General features: G+C 36.8%; 1 protein-coding gene across 1 annotated transcript in view; it reads right to left on the bottom strand.

The window, feature by feature from the left end:
• The window catches only part of SPATA1 (spermatogenesis associated 1), a 62,308-nt gene that overhangs the window by 20,717 nt on the left and 19,031 nt on the right, over nt 1–22,560 (bottom strand). The window contains 4 exon segments of the mRNA XM_058716789.1: nt 14,415–14,643; nt 14,738–14,791; nt 17,620–17,737; nt 19,171–19,277. Coding sequence (XP_058572772.1) covers nt 14,415–14,643; nt 14,738–14,791; nt 17,620–17,737; nt 19,171–19,277 — 508 coding nt within the window.

The raw sequence follows: 22,560 nt of genomic DNA on the forward strand, positions 1-22,560 counted from the left end.
ATTTTTGTGAATGGTGTGAGAAAGTGGTCTAGTTTCAACCTTCTGCATGTTGCTGTCCAGTTCTCCCAGCACCATTTGTTAAAGAGACTGTCTTTTTTCCATTGGATGTTCTTTCCTGCTTTGTCGAAGATGAGTTGGCCATACGTTTGTGGGTCTAGTTCTGGGGTTTCTATTCTATTCCATTGGTCTATGTGTCTGTTTTTATGCCAATACCATGCTGTCTTGATGATGACAGCTTTGTAGTAGAGGCTAAAGTCTGGGATTGTGATGCCTCCTGCTTTGGTCTTCTTCTTCAAAATTACTTTGGCTATTTGGGGCCTTTTGTGGTTCCATATGAATTTTAGGATTGCTTGTTCTAGTTTCGAGAAGAATGCTGGTGCAATTTTGATTGGGATTGCATTGAATGTATAGATAGCTTTGGGTAGTATTGACATTTTGACAATATTTATTCTTCCAATCCATGAGCAGGGAATGTCTTTCCATTTCTTTATATCTTCTTCAATTACCTGCATAAGCTTTCTATAGTTTTCAGCATACAGATCTTTTACATCTTTGGTTAGATTTATTCCTAGGTATTTTATGCTTCTTGGTGCAATTGTGAATGGGATCAGTTTCTTTATTTGTCTTTCTGTTGCTTCATTGTTAGTGTATAAGAATGCAACTGATTTCTGTACATTGATTTTGTATCCTGCAACTTTGCTGAATTCATGTATCAGTTCTAGCAGACTTTTGGTGGAGTCTATCGGATTTTCCATGTATAATATCATGTCATCTGCAAAAAGCGAAAGCTTGACTTCATCTTTGCCAATTTGGATGCCTTTGATTTCCTTTTGTTGTCTGATTGCTGATGCTAGAACTTCCAGCACTATATTAAACAACAGTGGTGAGAGTGGGCATCCCTGTCGTGTTCCTGATCTCAGGGCAAAAGCTCTCAGTTTTTCCCCATTGAGGATGATGTTAGCTGTGGGCTTTTCATAAATGGCTTTTATGATCTTTAAGCATGTTCCTTCTATCCCGACTTTCTCCAGGGTTTTTATTAAGAAAGGGTGCTGGATTTTGTCAAAGGCCTTTTCTGCATCGATTGACAGGATCATATGGTTCTTCTCTTTTTTTTTGTTAATGTGATGTATCACGTTGATCGATTTGCGAATGTTGAACCAGCCCTGCATCCCAGGAATGAATCCCACTTGATCATGGTGAATAATTCTTTTTATATGCTGTTGAATCCGATTTGCTAGTATCTTATTGAGAATTTTTGCATCCATATTCATCAGAGATATTGGCCTGTAGTTCTCTTTTTTTACTGGGTCTCTGTCTGGTTTAGGAATCAAAGTAATACTGGCTTCATAGAATGAGTCTGGAAGTTTTCCTTCCCTTTCTATTTCTTGGAATAGCTTGAGAAGGATAGGTATTATCTCTGCTTTAAACGTCTGGTAGAACTCCCCTGGGAAGCCATCTGGTCCTGGACTCTTATTTGTTGGGAGATTTTTGATAACCGATTCAATGTCTTCGCTGGTTATGGGTCTGTTCAAGCTTTCTATTTCCTCCTGATTGAGTTTTGGAAGAGTGTGGGTGTTTAGGAATTTGTCCATTTCTTCCAGGTTGTCCAATTTGTTGGCATATAATTTTTCATAGTATTCCCTGATAATCGTTTGTATCTCTGAGGGATTGGTTGTAATAATTCCATTTTCATTCATGATTTTATCTATTTGGGTCATGTCCCTTTTTTTTTTTGAGAAGCCTGGCTAGAGGTTTGTCAATCTTGTTTATTTTTTCAAAAAACCAACTCTTGGTTTCATTGATCTGCTCTACAGTTTTTTTAGATTCTATGTTGTTTATTTCTGCTCTGATCTTTATTATTTCTCTTCTTCTGCTGGGTTTAGGCTGCCTTTGCTGTTCTGCTTCTATTTCCTTTAGGTGTGCTGTTAGATTTTGTATTTGGGATTTTTCTTGTTTCTTGAGATAGGCCTGGATTGCAATGTATTTTCCTCTCAGGACTGCCTTCGCTGCGTCCCAAAGCGTTTGGATTGTTGTATTTTCATTTTCGTTTGTTTCCATATATTTTTTAATTTCTTCTCTAATTGCCTGGTTGACCCACTCATTCATTAGTAGGGTGTTCTTTAACCTCCATGCTTTTGGAGGTTTTCCAGACTTTTTCCTGTGGTTGATTTCAAGCTTCATAGCATTGTGGTCTGAAAGTATGCATGGTATAATTTCAATTCTTGTAAACTTACGAAGGGCTGTTTTGTGACCCAGTATATGATCTATCTTGGAGAATGTTCCATGTGCACTTGAGAAGAAAGTATATTCTGTTGCTTTGGGATGCAGAGTTCTAAATATATCTGTCAAGTCCATCTGATCCAATGTATCATTCAGGGCCCTTGTTTCTTTATTGACTGTGTGTCTAGATGATCTATCCATTTCTGTAAGTGGGGTGTTAAAGTCCCCTGCAATTACCACATTCTTATCAATAAGGTTGCTTATGTTTATGAGTAATTGTTTTTATATATTTGGGGGCTCCGGTATTCGGCGCATAGACATTCATAATTGTTAGCTCTTCCTGATGGATAGACCCTGTAATTATTATATAATGCCCTTCTTCCTCTCTTGTTACAGCCTTTAATTTAAAGTCTAGTTTGTCTGATATAAGTATGGCTACTCCAGCTTTCTTTTGGCTTCCAGTAGCATGATAAATAGTTCTCCATCCCCTCACTCTCAATCTAAAGGTGTCCTCAGATCTAAAATGAGTCTCTTGTAGACAGCAAATAGATGGGTCTTGTTTTTTTATCCATTCTGATACCCTATGTCTTTTGGTTGGCGCATTTAATCCATTTACATTCAGTGTTATTATAGAAAGATACGGGTTTAGAGTCATTGTGATGTCTGTATGTTTTATGCTTGTAGTGTTGTCTCTGGTACTTTGTCTCACAGGATCCCCCTTAGGATCTCTTGTAGGGCTGGTTTAGTGGTGACAAATTCCTTCAGTTTTTGTTTGTTTGGGAAGACCTTTATCTCTCCTTCTATTCTAAATGACAGACTTGCTGGATAAAGGATTCTCGGCTGCATATTTTTTCTGTTTAGCACACTGAAGATATCGTGCCAAGCCTTTCTGGCCTGCCAAGTTTCAAAGGAGAGATCAGTCACGAGTCTTATAGGTCTCCCTTTATATGTGAGGGCACGTTTATCCCTTGCTGCTTTCAGAATTTTCTCTTTATCCTTGTATTTTGCCAGTTTCACTATGATATGTCGTGCAGAAGATCGATTCAAGTTACGTCTGAAGGGAGTTCTCTGTGCCTCTTGGATTTCAATGCCTTTTTCCTTCCCCAGTTCAGGGAAGTTCTCAGCTATAATTTCTTCAAGTACCCCTTCAGCACCTTTCCCTCTCTCTTCCTCCTCTGGGATACCAATTATGCGTATATTTTTTTTTTTTAGTGTATCACTTAGTTCTCTAATTTTCCCCTCATACTCCTGGATTTTTTTATCTCTCTTTCTTTCAGCTTCCTCTTTCTCCATAACTTTATCTTCTAGTTCACCTATTCTCTCCTCTGCCTCTTCAATCCGAGCCGTCGTGGTTTCCATTTTGTTTTGCATTTCGTTTAAAGCGTTTTTCAGCTCCTCGTGACTGTTCCTTAGTCCCTTGATCTCTGTGGCAAGAGATTCTCTGCTGTCCTGTATACTGTTTTCAAGCCCAGCGATTAATTTTATGACTATTATTCTAAATTCACTTTCTGTTATATTATTTAAATCCTTTTTGATCAGTTCATTAGCTGTTGTTATTTCCTGGAGATTCTTCTGAGGGGAATTCTTCCGTTTGGTCATTTTGGATAGTCCCTGGAGTGGTGAGGACCCGCAGGGCACTTCCCCCGTGCTGTGGTGTATAACTGGAGTTGGTGGGCGGGGCCGCAGTCCGACCTGATGTCTGCCCCCAGCCCACCGCTGGGGCCACAGTCAGACTGGTGTGTGCCTTCCCTTCCCCTCTCCTAGAGGCGGGATTCACTGTGGGGTGGCATGGCCCGTCTAGGCTACTTGCACACTGCCAGGCTTGTGGTGCTGGGGATCTGGCGTATTAGCTGGGGTGGGTAGGCAAGGTGCACGGGGGCAGGAGGGGCAGGCTTAGCTCGCTTCTCCTTAGGTGATCCACTTCAGGAGGGGCCCCGTGGCAGCGGGAGGGAGTCAGATCCGCTGCCGGAGGTTTGGCTCCGCAGAAGCACAGAGTTGGGTGTTTGCGCGGAGCGAGCAAGTTCCCTGGCAGGAACTGGTTCCCTTTGGGATTTTGGCTGGGGGATGGGCGGGGGAGATGGCGCTGGCGAGCGCCTTTGTTCCCCGCCAAGCTGAGCTCTGCCGTCCGGGGGCTCAGCAGCTCTCCCTCCCTTTGTCCTCCAGCCTTCCCGCTTTCTGAGCAGAGCTGTTAACTTATGACCTCCCAGACGCTAAGTCACGCTTGCTGTCGGAACACAGTCCGTCCGGCCCCTCCACTTTTGCCAGCCAGACTCGGGGGCTCTGCTTGGCCGGCGAGCCGCCCCTCCGCCCCGGCTCCCTCCCGCCAGTCCATGAAGCGTGCACCACCTCGCCGCCCTTCCTACCCTCTTCCGTGGGCCTCTCGTCTGCGCTTGGCTCCGGAGACTCCGTTCTGCTAATCCTCTGGCGGTTTTCTGGGTTCTTTAGGCAGGTGTAGGTGGAATCTAAGTGATCAGCAGGACGCGCGGTGAGCCCAGCGTCCTCCTACGCTGCCATCTTCCGGAACTCTCGATTCTAAGTAATTTTGATAGGGATCTGGCACATGTATCTCATTCGTAGTAACAGTCTAGAGCATGATGCACCGCACCATTCATACCTATGCAGTTTAATAACATAAAGAAAGCAGGCCTATTCACTTTTGAAAAAAATCATAATAGTGTCTTGAGAGTTACAGTAATATATGCATAAAATGTTATAGATTCACAGAAAAGGATATGATAACTGTGAAACTATGTTTTGAACTATGAGATGTTTGCCTGGCAAAGAAGAGAGCAAGAAGAATTTAAGCAAAGAAAATGGCATTTGCAAAATACACAGTACAAATATATGCAGCATTTTTGGCAATAGTGAAAAGTTCAGTGTGACTCTAGCATGGTGTTGCAAATAAAGCATGGGCTTTAGTCAAACACACAGGAGTTCAAGTCTTGGCACTGCCACAGCAGGTGTGACCTCAGCTAAGTTATTTTTTTAACCTACGTTTCCTTGTCTCTAAAATGGCACGGTGCATGGAAAGCATGCAGCACAGTACCGAATCCTTAGGAGTGTCTCGACTTCAAGTTCTGATTTCTGTTCCACCGCATTTCATATTTTAGATCTTTATCACCTCAATCTACTCTCCATAGTGTCACCTAAGTGGTTTTGCTAGAATTGAAATCCAATCATGTTACTCCTATTAAAACAAAGCAGGAAAGAATACCCACTGGAGAAAAAGACAGTCTTTGCAACAAACGGTGTTGGGAACATGCAAAAGATGTAACATGGTACATGGTAATGTGCAAAAGAATGAAACTGGACCACTTTCTTACACCATACACAAAAATCAATTCAAATTGGATGAAAGACCTAAATGTGAGACAAAAGAAACAAACCCTAGAGGAGAACACAGGTAGCAACTTCTTCCGACATGAGCCATAGCAGTAACTTACTAGATACATCTCTGGAGGCAAGGGAAAAATGAACTATTGGGACTTCATGAAGATAAAAAGTTTCTGCACAGCAAAGGAAACAATCAACAAAACTAAAAGGCAGCCAACAGAATGGGAGAAGATATTTGCAAATGACATATCTTTTTTTAATTAAAAAATGTTTTTAAGCTTTATTTTTGAGAGAGAGAGAGCATGAGTGGGGGAGGAGCAGGGAGAGGGAGACACAGAATGTGAAGCAGGGCTCAAACCCACAAACCACAGGATCATGACCTGAGCTGAAGTCAGATGCTTACCCGACTGAGCCACCCAGGTGCCCCTGCAAATGACATATCTGATGAAGGGTTAGTATCCAAAATGTATAAAGAACTTATAAATTCAACACTCAACAAATAATCCAGTTGAGAAATGGGCAGAAGACATGAATAGACATTTTTCCAAAGAAGACAGATGGGTAACAGACACATGAAAAGATGTTCAACATCGCTCATTATCAGGGAAATACAAATCAAAACTACAATGAGACATCACCTCACACTTGTCAGAATGCCTAAAATTAACAACACAGAAACAACAGATGTTTTCGAGAATGCAGAAAAAGGGGAATACTCTGACCCTGTTGATGGGAATGCAAACTGGTGCAGCCACTCTGGAAGGTGGTATAGAGGTTCCTCAAAAAGTTAAAAATAGAACTTCCCTATGATCCAGCAATTACACCACTAGGTATTTACCCAAAGGACACATGCACCTCAATGTTTACTGCAGAATTATCAACAATAGCCAAATTATGGAAAGAGCCCAAATGTCCATCAACTGATGAATAGAGAAAGATGTTGTGGTATATATATATACAATGAAATATTACTCAGCCACAAAAAAGAATGAAATTTTGCTATTTGTGATGATGTGGTTGGAGCTGGAGTGTATTATGCTAAGAGAAATAAGTCAGAGAAAGACAAATACTGTCTGATCTCACTCATATGTGGAATTTAAAAAATGAAACAGATAAACACGGGGGAAAAAGAGAGAGGCAAACCATAAAACTCTTAACTATGGAGAAGAAACTAAGGGTTACTGGAGGGGTGTTGGGTGGGAAATGGGCTAAAAGGGTGATGGCCATTAAGGAGGGCACTTGTTGTGATGAGCACTGGATGTTATATGTAAGTGATGAATCACTAAATTCTACTCCTGAAACTAATATTACACTATATATTAACTAACTAGAATTTAAATAAAAACTTGAAACAAACAAAGTTAATATGGCTTCCCACTGCTTAAACATTCCTTAGTTTTGGAACCAAGGCTCTTGCAGTTCAAGTTTCTACCTACTTCTCCAGTTGTACTTCATGGTACTTCTTCCTCCCCTTTATCCATAAACTATAATAATTATAATAATAATAAGAATAGTATTACTACTAATAATAGCTAAAAGTTACTGAACCAATTACCACATTAAGCAAATCCTGAAAGCCCCATTCATATCATGATCTATGTGAAGGAAGCCTTCTGGAATTAGGCAGTGAACAATCTGCATGGCCAAACATTTGCAACCCTGGGTCTGAAGTCTGAATATAAAGGGTTCTCAATGCCATCTTAAAGAACTTGGGCCTTAAGTAGTAATCAACGAGTCTTCCAAAGGTTTTTAAGCAGAGAGATAAATAATCCAGCTTGTAACAACAAGAATGATGCTGACTGCACTCTGCAGAATAGACTGGAAAGCAGATTATAAGCAAGGGGGTTACAATATGGTTTTTAAGGTTCCTTTATATATATACACACATATATATGTATACATATATATGTTAATATATATTATATATATAAACATATATATGTATACATACATATATACATATATATACATATATATATATATATATAAGTCTACAGTAAGGATTATTTCAAAGCTTAAACAACTAGAAGAGTGATGAAACCAAAGAAGTCAAGAAAGTACACTAGTTTGGGGGCAACAGTGGAGTCAAGTATTAAATATGTTAAGGTTGAGGCATGTCAAAAATGTAGAGGTGTTTAGCACAGACCCATGGGAAAGAACAGAAGACAACTAATGGAAAGAAATATGCACTTCAATATGAAAATGGTAAAGCATTACTCTTTCCTCCTTCATTAAAGGACTTGTAAAACATACTATGCACATTATTTTAAAAAACTTTTTTTAATGTTTATTTTTGTGGGAGAGAGAGAGAGAGAGAGAGAGGCAGAGAGAGAGAGAGAGAGAGAGGCAGAGAGAGAGGGAGACCCAGAATCTGAAGCTGGCTCCAGGCTCTGAGCTGTCAGTACAGAGCCTGACGTGGGGCTTGAACTCATGAGCTGTGAGATCATGACCTGAGCCAAAGTTGGGTGCTTAACAGACTGAGCCACCCAGGTGCCCCACTATGCACATTGTAACTGTCTATATTTGATAATGAAATGTTAGAGTTCAGATATTTTGCATTATCATGCACCACTAAAGAGTAATTTGGTATTTTAAAGAAACTATACAACTACCATCAACAAATGGAAGTGTACATATGGGAAAAAAATTAAGGAACTTTATTCACATCACACATAAAAATTTGTTCCAGGTAGATTAATAAACTGAATTGGAAAAGCAAACCAAGGCATGTTTGAAAGACAATACATGACCTCAGGGTAGAAAAGGGATTAAAAAAAAAAGACATAAATAACACTATCCATAAATGAAAGTATCAATAAACTTGACTATATTAAAATGTAAGAACTGCAGTTCCATTTGTGCTCAGGATTATAGAAAGATGAAACAATGCTCCCACTGGAACAAGAAGAAAAGGTAAATAATCAATAAAATAATAACTTTTCTTGAATTCATCAGAGAATTATGGTTGTGGGGAATTGAATTCCAATTCTCTCCTAGGAGAAAATGGTTTCATCTTTGGCAGAGCACAGGAGGAAGTGGTAACTGCTATTAAAAGAAATAAGAAAACAGCTAAAATTTTAAGTAATTCTAAAGGCCAGTGTGGGCTACGAGGATAGTTTGGAATCTCTGGGATCTTCAGACACAAAGGGAAGTCAATACTTAATAGCAAATTCCCTTCCAGGTACCTGTATCATATGCTCACATGAAAGACTAGGGGCAGGGCAGGAGACCTGGCAGGAGAGCCATCAGTGGCAAAAAAGTATGACATTCCATCCTTCTCAATACTCTTCTTTCACACAAAGCAAAAGCCTTAAGCCAATTGGGGAGGAACTGGAAACTCTTCCTTCTCAGGATCCAGGAAAAAATGTATTGGTTCTCAAGGAAGAACAGAGGCAAAAGCCATCTGCTTTGGAGGAAGAGTAAGTGACTCTTCTTTCAACAATATTAGCTTTGAAAAATCTTACCACTGAGGAAGGAGTGGAAAACCTCATCACCAGTCCTAGGCAAAGCCTGAAGGAAGGGTAGAAGCAAAAGCTGTAAGGATTATCTTGGCCCCAGGATCATGCACTGATCCTGTTTACTGTAGTAAACAAAGCATTGGTTTACTACCACTGGGTTGGGGGAGGGGGAAGAAACTCTCTCCTAAATATAAAAAATCATTTTTCCCTTACTTTAAAATTCTTTAAAAGATAACAGTGTAAAATAAAAATGGTAAAAATGTATTGTGGAGTTATATACAGAAGTAAAATATATGACAACAGCACAAAGGAATTGGGGGAGAAAACAGAAGTAATACTGCTGTCAGGTTCTTAAATTATATATGAAGTTGTATACAATTTGAAAGTAAACTTCAAATTTAAAGGCTCACTGTATATAGTTTAGAGCAAGAGTAGTAAACTTTTCCTTAAAAGGCCATATAATACATTTTTCAGGCTTATGGACCACTGAGTCTTTGTCACATCTCCTCACATCTGTCATTCTAGTATAAAAACAGTCACTGAAAATATGTAAACAAAATGGTATGACTGTGTTCCAATAAAAGTTTATAAAAAACAATCCATATGGCATGGCTTAACGTTTTTTTTTTTTTTTTTTTTTTTTTATTTTTGGGACAGAGAGAGACAGAGCATGAACGGGGGAGGGGCAGAGAGAGAGGGAGACACAGAATCAGAAACAGGCTCCAGGCTCCGAGCCATCAGCCCAGAGCCTGACGCGGGGCTCGAACTCACGGACCGCGAGATCGTGACCTGGCTGAAGTCGGACGCTTAACCGACTGCGCCACCCAGGCGCCCCAATATGGCATGGCTTAAAATAAAATAAAATAGGGGTGCCTGGTTGGCTTAATCAGTGGAGCATGCAACTCTTGATCTTGGGATTTTGAGTTTGAGCTCCATATTGATATTATAATATTAATATATATTAATAGAGATTAAAAAGTTTAAATCTTAAAAAAAATAAGTATAAATATAGATGTTTGATGACCTCTACCTTATAGCAACCACTAAAACTTTTCTTTTTAAAAAAATTTTTTTTTAATGTTTATTTTTGAGAGAGAGACAGACAGAGCATGAGCTGGGGAGGGACAGAGAGAGACACACACACACAGAATCCAAAGCAGGCTCCAGGCTCTGAGCTGTCAGCACAAAGCCCAACACGGGGCTTGAACCCATGAACCACGAGATCATGATCTGAGCTTAAGTCAGACAGTTAAACTGAGCCACCCAGATGCACCTAAAAGTTTTCTAAAATGAGAAATAACTAATGAGACAACAGTGGAGATAAAATTGAATCACAAAAAACTTCTCAATCAAGAAAGAGGCAAGAAAATGGAAAAACAGAAGATGGAAGAAATGAGACAAATAGAAAATAAATAGCAAGATGGTAGATTTAAGACAAACCACGTCAATAATAATTACAATGAATGTAAATGGTCTAAATACCCCTAGTAAAAGATATAGATTGCCAAATTGGACTGAAAAGTAAGATCTAAATACATGCTGTCTATAAGAAACCCACTTTGGATATTCAGTAACAGATAAAACAATGGAGAAAGATATACCATGCAAACACCAATCAAAAAAAAGCTAGAGGGGTGCCTGGGTGGCTCAGTTAAGCCTCTGACTCTTGATCTTGGCTCAGGTCATGTTTTCACAGTTCATGGGATCACCCCATCAGTACAGAGTCTGCTTGGGATTCTCTTTTTTCCTCTCTCTCTGCCCCTCCCTCAATCACATGCACATGCTTTTTCTCTCTCAAAATAAATAAAAAATAAAAGCTAGAATAATTATATTAATATTAGAGCAATTAACCTTTAAAATAAAAACTATTACCAGAAGTAAAGAGAAACATTGTATAATTACATTGGGGTCAGTTTATCAAGAAGACATAATAATCCTAAATGTCATTCATCTAATAACAGCTTCAAATATGTAAAGCAAAACTGATGAAGAGTTGATGTCAACACATTTCTTTGTAATTTTAGAGCATGTTGACAAAATTTAAGAATTCCTTTCATCAAAAGAATCATAAAGAGAATAAAAAGAAGCCACAAACTAAAATCTAGAATGAATTATATACAAACATACAAACACACACACACACACACACACATGCACGCACACATATGGTGGAAAAAACATATATGTATATAAAATGGAGCTATATTTAAAAGAAAGAAAATGGGCAAAACATTTGAATAAAGGCAAATCCAAATGGCCATAAACATATGAAAACATGCTCAACCAAAGGGAACCATTAGAAAAGAAAAGTAAAATATTTGGAATTAAAAATTCAGTGTAAGGATTTAATAGCAGATAAGACACAACTAAAGAGAGAATCAGTAAAATAGATTTGGAAGAAAAATCTGCAGAAATTATCTACAACTTAAAGCAGAGAAACAGAGACCGAAAATATCTGATAGGATGACAAGTTATGGTTCAATAGGAACTTTCAGACATTGCCAATGGGTACAACCACTCTGGAAAACACATGGGCATTATTTGTAAAGCTGAATATGTGCAAACAATGCCAACGCTAGTTACCTTCTCTGAGATCCTCATGGACCTATACATTTAAGAGTCATGTAGAAGAATGTACATATTTGTAATATCCCTAAACTGGCAATAAACCAAATGTCTATCATCAGAACAAATAAATTATGGTATAGTCTTATAATGGAATATTACACAACAATGAAAAAAATAGTATTATATGTGAAACATGACTGAATCTTACAATGTTGAGCAAAAGAAACAAGTCAAAAATAAAATATTTTCAATATGAGTCCATCTAAATTAAATTAAAAACATTCAAAACTAAACTATTGTTAAGAAATACATATTTAGGGGCACCTGGGTGTCTCAGTTGGTTAAGCGTCCTACTTCAGCTCAGCTCATAATCTTTCAGTCTGTGAGTTCGAGCCCCATGTTGGGCTCTGTGTTGAAAGCTCAGAACCTGGAGCCTGCTTCAGATCTGTATCTCCCTCTCTCTCTGCCCCTCCTCCACTCACACTCTGTCTCTGTTTCTCAAAAATGAGTAAATGAAGACAATTTTTTAAAAAAATAAATACATATTCAGTTGGTAAAACTATAAATAAAAGCAAGAAAACAATTATCTCAAAAAATCAAAGTAATAGGTTATCGGGGAAGAAATAAGATGTGACAGAGAAAGACACACAAGGTTGGAAAGTGCTTGTAAGAAAAAGAACAACAAAAAATACAACCTTAGAAACAGCCATTAAACTTCTAAAAAATAACAGGACAAATGCACGAAGTACTTAAAAAAATGTTGCTCGCAGCAGTATTCATAATAGCAAAAACACTAACACAGGGTTGGATACATAAATTATACCACAAGGAATTCTATAATGATGTGGATCTATATTTATTGATATGAAATGTTTATGACATATTCTAAAATACAAGAAGAGGCTTTAAGGGTTATGACATATTCTAAAATACAAGAAGAGGCTTTAAGGGTTCATATGTGCCCTCATTTTTAAAAGCCAAAAAATATTTATTATATACAAGAACTGAAAAAAAAATAACTGAAAGAATATATGCCAGAACACTAACAGAAGCCATCTCTGGATGGTGAAATTATTGTTATCTTCTTTATAGTTACTGTTATATCTAGAACTTTTTAAAATGAGCATATGCTGGCCTCTTATAAAGTATAATTAAACTTTTTGAAGTGAAGCACCAAGATATTAATACCATTTAAAAACTACACTTTCACAAAATTCAAGGGTTAAATATTCTCACCAAAGATTGTTTTGGGTTTTGTGCAAATATCATAATTCAAGAATCTGGCCAGTAGCCCAGGATATGAAATATGACACTACTCACAGCTTTATGTGGGGCAATTGCCTACTTCATCAATCACTTGACCTTGTACTTTTCAGGAATACTGGGATTCCACTCTGAATTTTTTTCCCAGGTATTTTTTCCCTTTAACCTTTTAAGTGATATTATGACTGGAAAGCAATATTTAACACTGTAGTAAGAAGACTCGATCAAGAAGGAAGTAAAGATTCTCACTGAGCATCTTGCTGACATCAAATAATAAAGTAGGTGGATCTCATCCACATTTCTCATCAGAAATAGTAAAACACATCAGAAGAGTAAATACTAAATGGACCTATGATTAAAGAAGGTGTTAAGTTTGAGTTGTCATTGGATATAGCATAAACTTAGAATATAAGAATGGTTATAATTGAAGATGGAGAAAAATGTTAGTGGTTAAGAACGTCTATATTTTGCAGCTGTAATGGATGTTGCCATTAACTGGGGGGTGGGGGTCATTTCAGTTATAAATATTTAATATATCTGCTTTTCCATCACAGTTTATTTCCCATAGGCATTATTTTTTTCAGTAGGTTCTTAGACAATAGTTCCACCTTTATGTATTTGTTTAATTATCTATCACTTTTTAAGAACTGAATTATCAGTAAATTGATGAAAGTAATGAGATAAAAATTTACAATTCTTTGAAATACAAATGTCGCCCAGCATTAAAATTGTTTTGCTTCTGTTTGATACTATTTTCGTGGCTAAGATCCTTCTCACTTATAGTAATAATACCAGGGTTCTATGCAGTAATCACTTCCTTTCTCCTTCAGCCTTAACTATCTGAAACTTATAAAAGAAGGTAGTGGAGTTTATTTATGTGCTATAAGTATTTTGACTTGATTTTTTTTTTTTTTAATTTTTTTTTTTCAACATTTTTTTATTTATTTTTGGGACAGAGAGAGACAGAGCATGAACGGGGGAGGGGCAGAGAGAGAGGGAGACACAGAATCGGAAACAGGCTCCAGGCTCCGAGCCATCAGCCCAGAGCCTGACGCGGGGCTCGAACTCACGGAGCGCGAGATCGTGACCTGGCTGAAGTCGGACGCTTAACCGACTGCGCCACCCAGGCGCCCCGACTTGATTTTTAACATAGTACTCAAATTGCGTTTTTTTCTCTCACTTGGTGAAACTTTTTTTTTTTTTTTTTTTAAACATTTTTTATTTATTTTTGGGACAGAGAGAGACAGAGCATGAACGGGGGAGGGGCAGAGAGAGAGGGAGACACAGAATCGGAAACAGGCTCCAGGCTCCGAGCCATCAGCCCAGAGCCCGACGCGGGGCTCGAACTCACGGACCGCGAGATCGTGACCTGGCTGAAGTCGGACGCTTAACCGACTGCGCCACCCAGGCGCCCCGGTGAAACTATTTTTAAAAATCCCCCAATGGACTTGTAGCTTTCCTTTTATACTGCCACATTTGTAAGGCTAGATTTGCCCAGAATTTGCTCACCGACCTGACTACTAAAATGTACTATAATAACCTCTTTGTTTTTCCCATTCCAGTTGAAATCACCTTCTTCTCGATTCTTGTTAAGAAGCTCTTTCAAAGTGTTTACTAAAAAACTGGGATCTGTTCCAGGTTCTTCCTTCACCAAAGTTACACTAACTGGTCTGTGGATTATTCCATCAGCCTCAGCAACACCGGTATTAGTCTGCCGCTCATCTAAAGAAACTGTTGATGCTGAATAAATATTTCCTAAGTGATCCATTATAGGAAGCAAATATAATTCTGGCTGAAGAGCCTAAAACACATAGGAAATTTAAAAAATTAGCTTGTACTTTAAAAAACAGTTAAGTTAAAAAATTAGCATAAGTTCAAAATGTCACATTACATACATATGGAGGAACAAATGACTTGAGTTTCAGTTCTGATTCTTGCTTTGCCTTCACCTAGAAACAAATAAATGAGGAAAAAGATAAAGCTTTTGTATGTTTTCAATTATTTTTAGTCCAACTTTTTTTTTTTTTTTTTTTTTGCAGAAGGCACACACATCTGTGACATACAAATCAAACTTAAAAGCTGATAACTGAGGTTAGAGTCTAGAAAATGTAGAATATAATCCTATTTCTATTCACTGTACAAAATATAAAAGAAATTCCATGTCATTTAGTCATAATGACTATGGCTATCACTTGCATGGACTCACTATATGCTAAGCACTATTCTAAGTGCCCTACACGTAATAGCTCAGTTAATCTCCACAGTTCCATGTGATGGGCACACGTTTTAGTTCACAGACAACAAGAGTGAGGCAAAGAGAAGTTAAATAACTTGTCCATGATGTTATAACCAGGAAGTTTCCAAGTTGGGACTCAAAACCAGGAAATCTGGCTTCAGAGTCCAAAGCTGTATACTTTATTTCCTAAATATATAACCCATGGAGTTCATCTGTTATTCATCCATCCATCCATTCATTCATTCAACAAATATTGAGGGCATACTATGGGTCAGGCAGTATTCTCTATGGTAGGAGATACAACAGTAAACAATGCAGAGTTCTTGCTTTCATGTAGCTTCTATTCTACTTATGAGAACAGATGTTAAAGAAACAAGATTTAGAACAGTGATATGTGATTTATGAAAACAAAAGAGTGATGGAATACAGAGTAATTTAAGAGTAAGAATATCTAAAAAGTAGGTGGTCAGAGAAGGCCCTTTGGAAAAGATAATACTTGAGCTTGAGACTTGAATTATGAAAAGATGAAGCAAGCTATTTGAAAATCAAGGGGAAGTAATTTGCAGGCAAGTTCAAAGAACATAAATCAGAACAAAGTTTGCTATATTTGAGGACCACACAAAGATTTTTGTGGTTAAAATGGAAAATCAAGGAGAAAAATAGCAGTAGACGAAATCTAAGAAGCAGCTTATTCCTTAGGCCCTCCATATCTCTGGCCTAACCACGGCAAGTCTCCTAGTTATAAACCCTGCCTCTAGTCTCTTAAGGCTCTCATCATGTCACATTTGATCAAAAACTCCAACGCTTCAGAAACAAACAAAACTCATTAATCTGGCATTGAAGAACTTCAACAAATGACTTTACAACTTGTTCTCTACTATTTCTTTTCACACCATGTTCCAACTAAAAAAAAAGAAAAACTCCACTCTTTCTTAGCTGCCTGCTTTTTCCACTTTGCTCCTCATTCTATTTTCTCTTCTCAGAAAGCTTTCCCCACCCAACATCTTTGCAAGATCAAGTATTTATCTTACAAACTCCAAACTGAATATATCTCTTCTTTGTCAAAGTTCTCCATCTCCCCTCTTCTCCTGCTGGAAGTAATCCCTTTTTCTTCTGAATATACAAAATATGCTAATTTAATTTCTCTCCACCACTACACTGAATACTCTTTAAGGGAAGGATCCATATCCAATTCTTTTTTCTCATTTTGTTTATAGAAAAACATCAATAAATATTTGTTGAAAACAGTAAAATATTAGAAGAATTTTGGAAGTTCACTTAAATTACCTTCCAACCTAGGATTCTGTGATTGATATTGTGTAATTTTAGATATCATGAAAAAGAATAAAAAGTTATGAGAACTGTTCTTATTCTTCTTTGAGAAAAACTTAATGAGTAAATTAAGAATCTACCATACTGAATAGAACTCAAGTGACAAAAACTTCAAATCTAGCTGCTGATCCTGAGAATTCCACATAGAAAATTCCTTAATAGTACTACTTGGAGGGAAATGTTTCTTTTTTTTCCATTATCATTCATTATTTGTCCAATAAACATTTAGATGTCTTTAAGAGCTAAACACCTTGCTAGGCACTGTATAAATACAATAGTGAATAAAATAAAGTCCCTGCTCACAGGAAGCTATAGTCTAATGGCAGAATCAGATGTTAAATAATCACATGAATACATAATAATGACATAATATGTTAACCAGAGTGGAATAGGAATATACTGACTTTTTGTTTAAACATGGAAAGTCTTGATTAAAGAAAGAAACCTCATGTTGATATGAGAAACCAGAAACTTTTGAGATCCAATGGCTTAAGAATTAAGAATTTCAGCTGGAGAAACTGAGAAAAGCCTGCCATTAAATCACAAAAACTACAAATAGGATTGTTCAACAGATAATAGCTGAAACCCCCGCTGGAGTCCTATCATTTCACACCAAATGAAGCTAGCTGTGGCCCAAACAATGAGGATCCATTTCTGTCCAGAACACAAGTACTTATTTAATATGTTTTTAAACCTATCATTTAAATTTAAAAATACATATTACTTATACAATCACATTTTAACTTTGTCTTCCTTTTCTTCCCAAGGAAACGCACACCTGAAAATATCCCCATCATTTTAGTGTCCAATAATATGCTAATAAGACCCATCTTTTTTTTTTAATGTTTATTTTTGAGAGAGAGAGAGAGAGAGAGAGAACGACTGGGGAAGGGGTAGAGAGAGAGGGAACAGAGGTTCCAAAAAGGGCTCTGAGCTGACAGCAGTGAGCCAGACGCAGGGCTCATTCTGAACTCAGGAACTCAGGAACCTTAAGATCATCACCTTAGCCCTAGTTGGTTGCTCAACCAACTGAGCCACACAGGTGCCCCACAACCCATCTTTTCTTAATGATCTATGTATTTAGTTATACTGTCATTTCATTATGATTGATATTACTTATGTTAAGAAGCTGAGTTGATAAGCATTTAAGAAACATAATTTCTTAAGGTATGCTTTCTTTAATCAAAAAGAAAAAATAAGAAAACTTACCACAGCTAGATTATTTCCAATGCATTTCAGAAATAAAAATTTTTCTGCAACAGCATCTTCACCAAGGAACTCACTGAGACGCTCTCTCAGGGCTTGTAAAGTAAGGTGAGGAGATACTCTGAAATATGACATTGCTTTATAATGTAAAATGAAATAGGTTTCAGCTATACTACACATTTGATAACATTAGTCAGCTATCTCAAAAATGAATACTAATTTAATATATCATATATGACTTAATATATTGTGGTTTTATATTGCCTGGCACTTTGTAAACCTTCAGGAAATTTTAAAAAATGATTATACAAATAAATACTGTTTATAAAAGCCCTTTCTGTACTGAAAGGAAAATGCTTGCCTATTTTTCTCATCCACATCTAAATGGTATTATTTTTTAAAAATCTTTGTTATGGAACTTACATATTTTTTACACATATATTAAAGAATTATTTACCCACAGATAATTATTTTGGAAGTTTGACAAGATTAGCTGGTGCTTAAAAATTTCCTTGATGATCAAATGTTGTCAGACTCTACACTTTTGCTCATTTAGGGATACTTCATCACTCAAAATCTAAAATTTAAAGCCATCATTTATGCTATTTTTTTGAGTTCTTGTTATTCTAGGATCTTATGGGAAACATTATATAACTAATTCATTCAACCAACAAGTATTTACTGAGCACCCAGTATGTGTCAGACATTGTTCTAAGGAATGGGAATATGGCAATCAACAAGAGAGACAAAAATCTCTGCCCTTACAGACTTTACAATCTAATGATGGGAAAGAAAAAATTAACAAAATAAGAAAAACATATAAATTATAAGACATTGCTAAGTACTATGGAGAAAAGTAAAGCAGAGAAGGAAGCATAGCTACAATTTAAAATATAGTGATCAGAGATCTAAACAAAAAAGTAATATTGGAGTAAAGACCTGAAGATGAGTGAGATAGGATACATAAGGGTTGAAAGAGCATTCTAGATTAAGAGAGCAGCAAGTACAAGTGTCCTGAGGTCCATGTCTGATGTGTTCCAGAACAGAAAAGAGACTGGTATGCTTGAAGTGATGGGGAAGATAAGGAATAATGTCATGTATGCTTCTGTGAATGTGAAAATACACATACATATAAATGTGCACACACATATACTTATATTCTGTTTCTTTTTGAAAAAGTCATTGTGGATACACTGGTTTAACCACTATTCACAGCTTTTCAACAGGTTTCTAATTTCAGATAATTTCTCTCTATATTCTTTTTGTGTGTAACCACAGTAATATACCAGTTATACCTTTTCTGGGTGGCAGTATTATGGTTAAGTGACATCTGTTCCTCCAGTACTTATTAACCGTTATATAACATTATTTATTGATAGTATTAAGTTAGAAACTGGATCCATAACATGGACCAGAATTTTTCACTTATAACCTAAATTTCCAAAAAAAAACCCCCCAAAAAAACAAACAAAAAAAACAACCCATTTTTCTCTGCAGAAAAAAAAAAGAGATTGCTTTTTCAGGCACATCACAACATGACCACAAAATACTTGCCTTATAAATCCAGCTGAAATGAATTTGTTAACAACTTCTATTGAAATGGTATTTAGCTTATAGTTCCATGATCCTTCAGGGACATAGAAAACATGAAGCTCCACCAACTGAATAAATTGAGAAGACATCAGTTAAAATATTTTTAAAATGGAAAAAATCAACTGATGTCCTCTAGAATTTTAAAGTTAATAATCATAATTGAAATAAGCATGGAATACATGTATCTTTCTGAACAAACACAAAAAAGAAAATGAAGAGCCAAAATTTTAAGTTGGCTACTTGGCACTTACAGCACATCTTCTCCCTAGAAACAATGTCATAGATGTGGTCTTAAGGTACCATAACATCCCTGACATACAGTGTTCTTTCTGTGGCTTGAAGTAAGAGTCACAGACCACCAAGATCAGTTTTCTGATTACCAACCTTTCCCTCTCTCTTGATCCCCACCTACTCAGTTCTGTTATAGTGATCTTGTGGAATCCTTACACTTTACATATTGTCTCCCTAACATTGTTGTGATGATTGCTAGTTCTCAGCAACTGCAACTGTGCAATTCTCAACTGTGGTCTGGGAAATATTTTTGTTTCCCAGAATTCTAGGAAGAACCTATTCCTGACAGAGATGGGGGAAGAAATGGTTGTTCTTATGTAGGGCATGTCTGCCAGCTTAGCTTATCTGTACTTTTAATACCATTTTCTTGGGGCACCTGGGTGGCACAGTGGATTAAGCATCGACTCTTGGTTTGGACTCAGGTCACGATCTCATGGGTTCCTGGGTTTGAGCCCCACATCTGGCTCCGCATTAACAGTGCAGGGCGTGCTTAGGATTCTCTCCCTCTCCCTCTCTCTCTCTCTCTCTCTCTGCCCCTTTCTCGTGCTCTCTCTCCAAATAAAGTAAATAAACTTTAAAAAATTAATAAATACTATTTTCTTTTTTTTTAACATTAAAAAGTTATTTTTAATGTTTATTTATTTTTGAGAGAAACAGAGCACAAGCAGGGGAAGGGCAAAGAGAGAGGGAGACAAAGAATCTGAAGCAGGCCCCAGGCTCCAAGCTGTCAGCACAGAGCCCGACATGGGGCTGGAACTCATCAACCACGAGTTCATGACCTAAGCCAAAGTCAGACACCCAATCGATTGAGCCACCCAGGTGCCCCAATACCATTTTCTTTTCTATTAATGTTTTGTTAAACCTCAATTAGAATCCTTCCACTTAGATGAATATTTAGATTACCACAACAGAAACAAAACAATTAGAGCAAATATAGTCTTATCTTTTAGTCTAATGAAGTTTGTTATTCATTGCATATTAAAACTCAAATGATTATACTTTACAGTATTAAATATCTGAGTAAAACTTTAAAAATTTGATTATGACCTACCATTAATATTAGTAATTTTTATAGGAGATAAAATTGGTTCTTGAACTGAATGTGTTGCTCAAGTTGTTTTTATAGACCAAGTAAATTACTTCTATACATTTGATGTGTGTATAGTCTGCTGTAGTTTGAAGTTTGCCATATGCTGTATTTTGAATACCAGAGCATTTAAAAGATAATTTCCTAACTATACTATACTATTCACAGCTAACACTACACTATACTATTTTTTTTAAGTTTATTTATTTTGAGAGAGAGAGAGTGCAAGCAGTGTAGGAACAGAGAAAGAGGGAGAGAGAGAATCCCAAGTGTTGGGCTTGAATTCACGAACTGTGAAATCATAACCAGAACCAGAATCAAGAGCCGGACACTTAACGACTGAGCTAACTGGGCACCCATACACTATACTATTAATACTATAATATTTAATAGCTACATGATTAAATATTTGTAAAACTTTCAGAAGTCTTTAGTAAATATGACCTTATCCTTTATATAAATGCATTAAAATTTTACAGGAGAAAAAATATTTATTGAACTAAACATTTTTACTTTGTTTTCATAAACAAAGTAAATTCTGTCAATATTTCTATAATTCATGAACTATAAATCAAAATGCCTGTATAGATTTAATTCCACAATTGAGTAGGCAATACAGAGAAAATATAGTTAAAACATTTCTTGGACTTTGAAACATTTTGTGATATAAAATAATTTATAGTGGATTTGTGTTCATTTATTCCCTCAACAAATATTTACTGAATGTCTACCATGTGCCAGCACTGGTCTAGGCATTAGAGATATGCAGTGAGTAAGAAAAAGATCCTTACTTGTGCATAACTCTACCTTCAAATGAGGTAACAGGACAAGAAGAAGAGTGAGGCAAGTGAGGCACTCACCTCAGATGCAAAATTTAAGGCTGCAACAAAACCTCCGTAATCAAGATAAATACAACATTAAAAAAAAAACCTATTCAATGTAAAAACTTTCATGATAAGCAAAATATCAAAAATTTAAAGAGAGAAATTAATACTACTATTACAGCCTTAAGCAAAAGGAAAAATATGAACCTCAATACATGTTTCTTAAAAGAAATACATTTCTGGGGGCACCTGGGTGGCTCAGTTGGTTAAGTGTCTGACTCTTGGTTTCAGCTCAGGTCATGATCTCATGGTTCATGGGTTTGAGCCCCGCACTGGGCTCTGTGCTGACAGCTCAGAGCCTGAAGCCTGCTTCAGATTCTGTGTCTCACTCTCTCTCTCAAAAGTAAATAAAACAGAAAACAAACAAAAATTCTTAATGGTTAACTTTTTCCAGAATAACAAAATAGTTGAAAAATACTGAGAATTTTAAAAGTATATACTAAAACTCACAACATTATTTTAAGGTTAAATATTCTGTTTATACCAAAACATGAATTTATTATAATTTTACTTTTCTGGCTTTCATGGAAGCAGCTCATCAGTAATATTTTCATCAAAACTACTAGCCATTAAAAAATACATTAAAAGGTGTATTTATAGGCACATATTTTTGCCTTTTGCCTCAGGTTCCAAAATGGCCTATCAGATTCTGTTTCTCTTTAAAATGCTATTAGGATTTCTTTTGCATCAATTTTTTCATTAAAAAAACTTGTATTGAATTATTTATCTTAATTATGGAGGGGTCTTTTGTGTGTGTGGGGGGCTTAAATTTTGCACCTCAGGCAAGTGACTCATTTGCCTCAGACTAGACCCAGGTCTGTGAGGGCACAGACAATAAACAGTAAATATAAAACACCGATAAATTATATAGTACATTAGAAAGTGGTCAGTACTGAAAAAAAAGAATAAGTAGAGCAGGGTGAGGAAAACGGTGAAGATAAAAGAGGAAGTAGGTTTCAGTGTTTTGTTTTGTTTTGTTTTAATTTGAGAGAGAGAGAAAGAGACTCTCAAGCAGGCTCCAACACAGAACTGTGAGATCATGATCTGAGCCGAAATCAAGAGTTGGTCGCTCAACTGACTGAGCCACCC

This window comes from Neofelis nebulosa, chromosome 2 (assembly GCF_028018385.1).
Source record: "Neofelis nebulosa isolate mNeoNeb1 chromosome 2, mNeoNeb1.pri, whole genome shotgun sequence".
Classification (NCBI taxonomy): Eukaryota; Metazoa; Chordata; class Mammalia; order Carnivora; family Felidae; genus Neofelis; species Neofelis nebulosa.